This window comes from Cebus imitator, unplaced genomic scaffold, assembly GCF_001604975.1.
Source record: "Cebus imitator isolate Cc_AM_T3 unplaced genomic scaffold, Cebus_imitator-1.0 Scaffold263, whole genome shotgun sequence".
In the NCBI taxonomy this organism is placed as follows: Eukaryota; Metazoa; Chordata; class Mammalia; order Primates; family Cebidae; genus Cebus; species Cebus imitator.
The window spans coordinates 2199995-2210457 of NW_016107578.1; the positions used below are offsets into that span (position 1 = coordinate 2199995).

Here is a 10463-nt window from a genome sequence, read left to right on the forward strand (position 1 = left end):
AGGATGAAAACTTAAAAAAAAAATAGAATCCTATGGAGTAGGCACCATTTTAAAGATGGTCGTGGCTGGGTGTCGTGACTGACACCTGTAATCTCAGCACTTTGGGAGGCCAAGGTGGTGGAATCACTTGAGGTCAGGAATTAAAGACTGGCCTGGCCAACATGGTGAAACATTGTCTCTACAAAAACACAAAAACTTAGCCAGGCGTGGTGGCAGGTGCCTGTAATCCCAGCTACTCGGGAGGCTGAGCCAGGAGAATCACTTGAACCCAGGAGGCTGCAGTGAACCAAGATCACCATACTTGCTCTCCTGCCTGCGAGATAGCAGGACTCCATCCCAAAAAATAAATAAGTAAATAAAAATAAAGATGGTCAGGCCAGGTGTGGTGATTCGCCTGTAATCCCAGCACTTTGGGAGGCCGAGGAAGGTAGATCACCTGAGGTCAGGAGTTCCAGGCCAGCCTGACAAAAATGGAGAAACCCCGTCTCTACTAAAAATACAAAACTATCTGGGCATGGTGGTGCATGCCTGTAGTCCCAGCTACCTGGGAGGCTGAGGCAGGAGAATCACTTGAACCTGGGAGGCAGAGGTTGCGGTGAGCTGAGATTTCGCCGTTGCACTCCAGCCTGGGTAACAAGAGCAAAACTCCGTCTCAAATAATAATAATAATAAAAAGAAAAAAAGAAATAAGAAAAAGAAAGAGAAAGAAAGAAAGAGAAAAGAAAGAATTTTTTTTTTTTTTAGACAGAATCTTGATTTGTTGCCCAGGCTAGAGTGCAGTGACATGATCTCAGCTGACTGCAACCTCTGCCTCCCAGGTTCAAGCTATTCTCCTGCCTTCAGCCTCCCAAGTAGCTGGGATTACAGGCACCTGCCACCATGCCCAGCTAAATTTTGTATTTTAGTTGAGATGGAGTTTTACCATGTTTGTCAGGCTGATCACGAACTCCTGACCTCAAGTGATCAGCCCGCCTCGGTCTCCCAAAGTGCTGGGATTACAGGCATGAGCCACCACGCTTGGCCAGTCGAGACCCTGTAAAGTATGGGAAAACTGAGGCCACAGTGGCTAAGTCAGTGGCCCGGTCATGCACATGGCATGTAAGGAAGAGGCGGGTAGGAAATAGATGCACTTTGGGGTTGAAGGCAGGACAGACCAGCAGAAAGGTGAGGAGGGGAGGTGCTGGCTGGGTGTGGCCTGGCAGAGTCTGCTCACCAGAGAGGCTCTTGGCGCAGTTCTTGTCCCCGCGGAGGTCATGATCCTGGTCCCAAGTGGAGAAGGGCACAGAGAGGCCGCTGGGCGGGACGGCAGTGGCACCCAGCTGACCGGCCATGGACGAGGTGAGCTGCAGGCTATAGGCCGTATCCTCACCACCCAGGTGCACGGGGAACTGTAGCAACTCGGTGTTGCCATCCCAGTCCTGCATCTGCACGGCCAGGCGGCTGTCACGGTCCCCCGTGATGCTGTGCACCTTCTCCAGGCCCAGCCAGAACTCGCCTGGAGTGGGAGAGGCCACTCAGTGAGGCAGGGCCACCTCTAAGGGTCCCTCTTCTTCCCCTGCCTCTGTCCCCGCAGGAAATACCCACCTTGGGGATCCCCGAATCCCGCCTTGTAGGCTTCCCAGGGCCGGTTGAAGTCCACAGAGCCATCGTGGCGCCTCTGAATTACTGTCCAGCCTCCATCTGTCCAGAAAGGTACAAGGTCACCAGGAAGTCCTTCCTCACAGGGGACCCCACTCTTTCATCTGGCTCCCAAGCACCAAACCCCCTCCAAACCCAGGATGACAGCAGCTCCCTCACTCATCCCTGAAGGACTAAAGAAGGGTGGGTCAGAGGGAGGAATATTATGGGCTGGCCTTGGAAAGAGCTTTGTTCCAAGAATCCAGCAGGGAATGAGGGAGGGAGGGAGAGGGCAGTGGAAATCTGCAAAGCCTCTCTGGGCCAGCTGAGCTGGTTCATCCCCTGCAGCTCTCAACCACAGATCCCATGTTACAATGGAAAGGGCTTCTTCTCAATGGAAAAAAAAAGCTGCATTTTTTTTTTTTCTAAGAGATGGAGTCCCACTCTGTTGCCCAGGCTGGTGCACAGTGGTGCAGTCTCAGCTCATTGCAACCTCTGCCTCCTGGGCTCAAGTGATTTTTGTGCTTCAGTCCCCCGAGCAGCTGGGATTACAGGATCCTGCCACCACACCCGGCTGTTTGTATTTTTGGTAGAGATGGGGTTTCACCATGTTGGCCAGGCTGGTCTCAAACTCCTGACCTCAAGTGATTCACCCGCCTCAGCCTCCCAAAGTGCTGGCAGTTCAGGTATAAGCCTGAATTTTTTTTTTTTTTTTTTTTTGAGATGGACTTTCACTTGTGTTACCCAAGCTGGAGTGCAATGGTGCACTCTCGGCTCACTGCAACCTCCGCCTCCTGGGCTCAAGCGACCCTCCTGTCTCAGCCTCCTATGTAGCTGGGACTACAGAGGTGTGCCACCATTCTCAGCAAGGGCTGACTTTTATTTGTTATTAAAAAAATTTTTTTTCTCTCTCTTTTTATCTTTTACAAAATTTTTTGTAAAGATGAGGCTCACTAAATTGTACAGACTGGTCTCGAACTTTTGGACTCAAGTGATCCTCGTGCCTCAGCCTCCCAAAGTGCTCTGATTACAGGCATGAGCCACTACACCCAGACATGGGCTGCATTTTAAAGAAAAGAGGTTGGGCACAGTGGCTCATGCCTGTAATCCCAGCCTTTTGGGAGGCTGAGGTCGGTGGATCATTTGAGGTCAGGAGTTTGAGACCAGCCTGACCAACATGGTGAAACTCCGTCTCGACTAAAAATATAAAAATTAACTGGGTGTGGTGGCTTGTGCCTGTAGTCTCAGCTACTAGGGAGGCTGATGCAGGAGAATCACTTGAACCCAGGAGGGAGAGGTTGCAGTGAGCCAAAATCATGCCACTACACTTCAACCTGGGCAACAGAGTGAAACTCTGTCTCAAAATAAAATAAAAATAAAAAAGAAAAGACATCCAGGCAGGCACAGTGACACGTACCTGTAGTCCCAGCTACTCAGAAGGCTGAGGTAGGAGGATTGCTTGAACCCAGGAGTTCAAGACCAACCTGGGTAACATAGCAAGACCCTGCCTCTAATTTTTTTTTTTTTTCCAATTTAAAGAAAGGCAACTGGGCCTGTGGGGAGCACGTCCCCTGGTGAGCTAGCACATCCTACCTGAGGTCATATTGCAGTTCACCAGGAATGGTGGAGACCCCTGAGGCTGGATCTCAAATAGTCCACTCTTCCTCTCCCCATTCTGGAACAGCTCCTGGCAATCCCTGGGCAGCCCTGCAGGCAGATAAAGAGGGGAGTTGAAACAGGAGGGCAGCCTCTGGGGTCTTGGTAGCCAGGCATGTCTGGAGGCTGAGCAGTGGATGACCAGGGAAGTAAAAGGCAAATACGATCTCATTACCACCCCTCTGCCATCTGCCTAACCTCTTCCATGGCTCCCTATGGCCTTCCTCAGCATAGTCCACAAGGCACCTGGAGGACCAGCTCCTGTCCCCATCCTCCTCCTGCCGTGCTGTACCACACCCTTTCAGGTCACATAGGCTTTTTTCCCACCCTTGTACCATATACCCTCCTGCCACAGGGACTTTGCACATGCTATTTCCCTGCCCGGGACTCTCTTTCCTCACTTCTGTCTCCGGGTGCCAGCTTCTGGAAGGATACCTTGCCTTGCCTCACCCCCAGACCAGGCCAGAGCTCCCCAAATGGGAAATGAACAAGGACTTCCAACTCCTGGACACTTGGGTCATTGAGTGGTCTCTCCTCTGACTGAATGGAGACTCCATGAGGCTGGGGACAAAGAGCAGCTCTGCCCACAGCCTGGCAGCAGCATCCACACAGGCCCCAGCACATAGCAGCTGCTCAGTAAAGACTTGATGAATGGGCTGGGTGCGGTGGCTCACACCTGTAATCCCAGCACTTTGGGAGGTCAAGGTGGGCAGATCAACTGAGGACAGGAATTTGAGATCAGCCTGGTCAACATGGCCAAACCCCATCTCGAGTAAAAATACAGAAATTAACTGGATGTGATGGCGGGTGCCTGTAATCCCAGCTCCTCGGGAGGCTGAGGCAGGAGAATCACTTGAACCCGGGAGGCAGAGGTTGCAGTGAGCTGAGATTGCATCACTGCATTCCAACCTGGGCAACAGAATGAGACTCTGTCTCAAAAAACGAACAAACAAAAAAGACTTGATAAATGAATAAATGAATGAATGAGACAGCAGGGCCAGAATGGGGAGGAAGAACTGTGCTGAGCAAAAGGGTCTCAGAGGCTCTGCCTGGGGTCCCAGCTACTAGAGGAAGACCAGGCAAGATTGAGAAGAGAAGGAGGGAGGGAGGATGAGAGGATTGCGTTCAGCACGTCTGGAAGCTCAGACGCTCCAGACTGGGAAGAACCGCCCCCGAGTCCAGCCAGAAAAGTAGGGGAAAGGTCGAAGTGAGTCTGCACGGCAGGGGTGGAGGCCAGCCCAGAGTGACAAGGAAGACGCTTTCCGGCCCCTCAGGCATCTCCCCTTTCCCCTACTTTCCTCCCATCCAGTAAGGATGGGCACACAGCCAAACCACCAGTGTGGCTTCCATTAATATGCCAGCTGTTTGCCTTCCCAGCTCTGAACTTTCTCCTACTTGGCGGGCCTGAGTCTGGGAGTCCCGAACCCACAGAACCCCTGCCCCCTTCCACCGAATTTCCCAGCCAGGACCCGTGGCTTCCCCAGTCTTCTGCTAGAAGCCCCTCATCCCGGAATGATGGCTTTCAAGGGTGGACAGGACCGAGACCACACCAAGATCCCAGCCTTGGAGGGGGTGGGGTGGGGAATGGAAGGAGCAGGAGCTTGAGGAGGAGAAAGCCCTCAGATCTACAGTGCTGGAAGCCTGCCACTGACCCTAGGGTGTGAGGGGGGGATCCAAACTTTCACCCAGTTGGCTGTGGACAGCCACAGATGCAGGGTAGGACAAGGATGTCAGGGAAACCGCGTGGGGCCATGAACTCGGAGTGAGATCTTTGAACCTATGTGGGACACATGCGGAAATGCTGTGATTCGAGATTAACGGAGATTTGGGAATAAAGGACCTAAAACTTGTGATGGCAGCAAAAGCCCACTTTCTGCGTCGGCAGGCTGGGGGTTGGGGGAGTTGGGGGTTGAGGGAGGAGAACAACAGGAGGAGGAGGAAGAGTTGGATTTGCAAGATGCAAGAGTGAGTGTTTCTGGCCTGGGAGCTGGGGGTTCCCAGCCCTAATTCCCACACTCCAAGACACTGTGGAGGGCTGAAATCTACAAACACCCCTACCTGGCACCTTCTGCTCCATGACACCCTCCCCTAGAAGGTTCTAACCTTCAGGATGGCATCCCTGAACCACATTACTACCTTCCCCAGCATCCCCACAGCTCAGGTCCCTCAAGATGTCTCTCTCTCTCTCTATCTTTTTTTTTTTGAGACAGAGTCTCCCTCTGTCGCCCAGGCTGGAGTGCAATGGCGAAATCTCGGCTCACTGCAACTTCCGCCTCCCAGGTTCAAGAGATTCTCCTGCCTCAGCCTCCCGAGTAGCTGAGATTATAGGTGCGTGCCACCTTGCCAGGCTAATTTTTTGTATATTTAGTAGAGATGGACCATGTTGGCCAGGCTGGTCTCGAACTCCTGACCTCGTGATCCACCCGCCTTGGCCTCCCAAAATACTGGCATTACAGGCGGGAGCTACCGCACACGGCCCCTCAAGATACCTCTTTCTCCACCTCTGTCCCAATTAGTGACCAGCAGGGCTTCAGGGACAGCCCACTGGCTTGCAGGGGAGAAGGGTGGGGTGGCCTGGCTGGGCGAGGTCAGGGCTGGGGAAGGAGTTGCCCCCATCAGCCCTGACCCAGAGACTGGTGGGCCCACAGGGACTCCAGGCCAGGACATCGCCTCCTTAAGGTGGACCTGACAAGGAGAGGATCAGCAGTGGCAAGTGATAGGGTGGGGTGGCTGCCAGAGGGCCTTTAGGGCCAGACACTCACGGTGCAGGCGGCTAGCATTGTGAGCCGTGTCAACTGGCTGGGCCATCTTGGGCAGCCTCTTTCCTCGGGCAGGCTTGGCCACCTCACTGTCTAGGTGCGTGGGGGCCAGGAGGCCAACCTGGGATGGGACAGGAGGAGGGTATCAGGTCATGCCTGGCCCCATGTCCCCACCCACAGGTAAAGTTCTCACCACCTCCCTCCCCACCTAGGATCCCAGCTATCAGAGGGACCTGTTCTCCGCTGGCCTTAGGGTACCTGGCTTTGCAGACTCTGAATCCGCAGGTGCTGCTTCTCCAGGTGCCGCTGCTGCTGGGCCACCTTGTGGAAGAGTTGCTGGATCCTGCTGTTCTGAGCCTTGAGCTGTGTCTGGGGAGGGGTGAAAACGGTGAGGACCTGGCTTGCCTCCTCTAGTCTCTTCATTCATCCATTCATCCATCTTTCCAAATCTCCATTCTTTGAGGCCAGGTAGCGGAGTCTATCTTCTTTTTTTCCCCCAAAGACAGGGTCTCATTCTGTCACGAAGGTTGGAGTGCAGTGGTGCCATCACAGCTCACTGCAGCCTCCAACTCCTGGACTCAAGCGATCCTCCTGTCTCAGCCTCCTAAGTAGCTGGGTCTACAGCTGTACAGCTCCATGCATGGCTTATTTTTTTATTTTTTCAGACAGAGGCCTGCTCTGTTGCCCAGGCTGGAGTGCAATAGTGCGATCTTGGCTCACCACAGCCTCTGCCTCCCAGTCCAGGTGATTCTCGCGCTGCAGCCTCCTAAGTAGCTGGGATTACAGGTGCCCACCACCACGCCTGGCTAATTTTTGTATTTGTATTTTTATTTTATTACTTTTTGTTTGTTTGAGGAGTCTCACTCTGTTGCCCAGGCTGGAGTGCAGTGGTGCAACCTGGCCTCACTGCAACTCCACCTCCCGGGTTCAAGCGATTCTCCTGCCTCAGCCTCCCAAGTAGCTGGAATTACAGGCATGCACCACCATGCCCAGCTAATTTTTTGTATTTTTAGTAGAGATGGGGTTTCTCCATATTGGCCAGGCTAGTCTCAAACTCCTGACCTCAGGTGATTGGCCCACCTCGGCCTCCCAAAGTGCTGGGATTACCCCCGCACCCCGCCATTTTAAAAAAATTTTATTTTTAATTTTATTTATTTATTTTTTTGGTGGAGAAGAGACGGGAGCCTCGCTTTAGGTGGTCTTGAACGCCTAGCCTCAAGCGAACCTCCCTCCTCGGCTTGCTAAAAGAATAACCATCCTTTGAGGCGAGGGATCCCAGGAAGCCACAGTAGCGCCCCCACACTCCTGTCCATACCCTTCCAAGCCAGGAGGGCCAGTAGCGGCGCAGAAAACCAGCCCCGGTCGCACGTACCTGAAGGCTGTGAAGGACCTCAGGGTCCACCTCGCCGCTGGAGACTCGGCTCCCGGGGGCTAACGGGAGCGCAGTGGACCCCTTGGCTCCCTGGCAGGCGGACCCGCACGCGCTCAGGCGCCGCTCCAGCGCGCTCAGCTGACCGCGGGTGCGCTCCGCGTGTTCCCGCAGCCCCTGGCCGAGCTGCAGGAGTCCGTGCGCCAGGACATTCATCTCGTCCCAGGACGCAAAGCGTGGCGACTTGGACTGCACGGGGCTGGCCTGAGCGCTCAGCAGCCCAGCGGTGGCGGCGCACAGCACTAGGGCTGCTCCGGCCGTCGGCGTACCGCGCATCCTCTCAGGTGGCCTGGGAGCGGGATTGCGGGGGCTGTCGGGGACGCTGGGGCTCGAGATGCGAGGACTGGAGACGCGGAGGACCGGGAGCGGATACCCGCTTGGTTGCAGAAGCCACTGGAAAGAATAGGATCGCAGTCGTGGATCTGCTCAGCTCGGCTTCTGCTCGCCGCGCCCCAGGACGGTTTTTTATAAGTTGGGTGCGGAGTGGGCGGGGGAGCCTTGGAGGCGGAGTGCGGGGAGTGCCAGGGGCAGGGCGTGTGGCCGGGGGTGGGGTCCTGTGCTTTGCGGGCCTGGTAGTTACGCGGGCTGAGGGGCGTCCTGGGAGTGCAAGGCTCGGGCAGGCCTTCCCCTGCGAACCGCGCGAGACGTGACTCTTCCTTCCCCCACAGCGTCCGCCTCTAGGCTGTGGAATTCCAAGCCCACCACTCAGCCGCCGCCTTGTCCAGTGGGGGAGACGGCGCTCGCTTTAGCCCGGACGGGAAGTCATTCCTGACCTCCTGGTTCCGCAGGTCAGAAGCAGGGGGAGAGGGCCCGGCGAGGTGCTCACTCCTGTAATCCCAGCACTTTGGGAGGCCAAGGTGGGCGAATCACCTGAGGTCAACAGTTCCAGACCAACCTGGCCAACATGGTGAAACCCAGTTTTTACTAAAAATACAAAAAATTAGCTGGGCATGGTGGCGGGTGCCTGTAGTCCCAGCTCCTCAGGAGGCTGAGGTGGGAGAATCGCTTGAACCCGGGAGGCAGAGGTTGCATTGAGCTGAGATCGCTTCACTGCACTCCATCTTGGGCGACAGAGCGAGACTCCGTCTCAAAAAAAAATAAAAATAAAAAAGAACTGAGTTCAGCGGGGTGGGCAGGAAGCCCAGGACTCACCAAAAGTCCCCGCCTTCTGGAGGCTTCCTATGACCTCCATTGGGCTCACCTGTTCCTTCCCTCAAAAGGGTTCGTCATCACAGCTGTGTTTATGAGATTCTTTGAGTTTCATTTCTCCCCTGATCCGGATATTAGGAGTGCCTTAGCAGCAGGACCTGCATCAGGGCCTCACTCCCCGTAGCCTACCCTCTACTGCCAGGGTCTTCAGTGTCCTGATCTTTGTCTATAATAAAGCAGGAACTTAGAGAATGGAAAGAGGAGACACAAGGAAGGGAGGAAGCCAGGGCAGCGGTCCATGCCTGTGGTCCCAGCTACTTGGGAGTCTGAGGAGGGAGGTTCACTTGAGCCAGGAAGTAGAGGCTGCAGTGAGCCACGATGGTGTCACTGCACTCCAGCCTGGGCAACAGAGTGAGATCCTGTCTCTAAAAAAAAATAATAAAATAGGCCAGGCACAGTGGCTCACACCTGTAATCCCAGCACTTTGGGAGGCTGAGACGGGCCGATCATGACGTCAGGAATACGAGACCATCCTGGCCAACATGGTGAAACCCCGCCTCTACTAAAATACAAAAAAAAAAAAAAGTTAGCTGGGCATGGGTGCACCTGTAATCCCAGCTACTCAGGAGGTTGAAGCAGAGAAATCCCTTGAACCCGAGAGGTGGCAGTTGCAGTGAGCCGAGATCCTGCCACTGCGCTCCAGCCTGGTGACAGAGCAAGACTCTGTCTCAAAAATAAAATAAAAGTTTGAGACAAGGAAAATCTTCCTCTTTCTCTCTCATTCATTCATTCATTCATTCACCTACTCACTGAAGAACAGAGTCTGCTGCTCTCTCAGCCCAGCCCCTGTATGTTTGAAGTTCCCAGGCAGATGGAGATACCCCAACACACTGAGCCTGGGGTATAGGCACAGAGTTGGGACAAAGGAAATACTGAGTGAAGCTAAAGGGCTGGACCACCTTCATTCCACAAGGGTAAGTATTCATTCAACAAACGTGCACTGACCTCCTCTGCCTCTTCCCTTCCAATTCCCCTAGATCCCGTCTGGAAGGGGAGCTGGCACAGAAAACCAGCCTGCCAGGAAGAACCCGGGGCAGGTTGGCTCAGAGCACTGGCAAGGAGAAGAGCATTGACTCAGCAGGGCTCGGAGCCAGCTCATTCTCTGGAATCTGAAACTGCACACCACAGGGCTGACGTGCAGGCTGTCACTCATACACTGGACCCTGTCAGCTGGGCCAGATGCCAGGACAGCAGATCCCTCCCAGCAGCAGTGGATGGGAAAGGGAGTGAGGGAAAACCCCAGTGAGGAGTAGGTTCAGATGGTCACTGTCTGGCCTGTCCACCCCAAACCCCCAGCCTCTCTTTAAGTAGGGGCATAGCTATTCCAGAATGCAAGCTCCTCCTCTTCCCCAGCTTCTTGTACTGAGAGAACTGATCAATTGCTTCCTCAACCCAAGGACCTTTTCATGATCTGATTTCCAGGGACTTATTTGGAGTCATGTGTCTGACAGCACAAAACACATCACAGATCACAGATCCAGAATCGTATGGGAACCTGCTGTGTGCAGTCTACAAAAGATTCCATCCTGCAGCCTTGAGTTTTTATCCTAAATACTACTCTTTATTTTTTTATTTTATGTTTTTATTTTATTTTATTTTATCATTATTATTTTTTTAAATACGGGGTTTCACCATGTTGGTCAGGCTGGTTCTGAACTCCCGAACTCAGGTGATCCACCCGCCTTGGCCTCCAAAAGTGCTTGGATTACAGGCGTGAGCCACGGTGCCCGGCCTATGTTTTGTTTTTTTGAGACAGAGTTTCTCTCTTGTCGCCCAGGCTGGAGTGTAAAGAT

The 10463-nt window shown here is 53.9% G+C and overlaps 1 protein-coding gene across 2 annotated transcripts in view; it reads right to left on the bottom strand.

Moving 5' to 3' along the window:
* Window positions 1-7923, bottom strand: part of ANGPTL4 (angiopoietin like 4) — a 10463-nt gene extending 2540 nt beyond the window's left edge. The window contains exons 1-6 of one of the 2 annotated variants that reach the window (XM_017500096.2): window positions 7405-7923; window positions 6291-6401; window positions 6036-6153; window positions 3211-3324; window positions 1585-1680; window positions 1214-1495 (exon numbers count right to left, since the gene is read on the bottom strand). In XM_017500096.2, coding sequence (XP_017355585.1) covers window positions 1214-1495; window positions 1585-1680; window positions 3211-3324; window positions 6036-6153; window positions 6291-6401; window positions 7405-7737 — 1054 coding nt within the window. In that variant the 5' untranslated portion in view covers window positions 7738-7923. The remainder of the gene's footprint in view (window positions 1-1213; window positions 1496-1584; window positions 1681-3210; window positions 3325-6035; window positions 6154-6290; window positions 6402-7404) is intronic. The other variant, XM_017500097.2, reaches the window with a different exon arrangement.
* Window positions 7924-10463: the final 2540 nt, after the last annotated feature.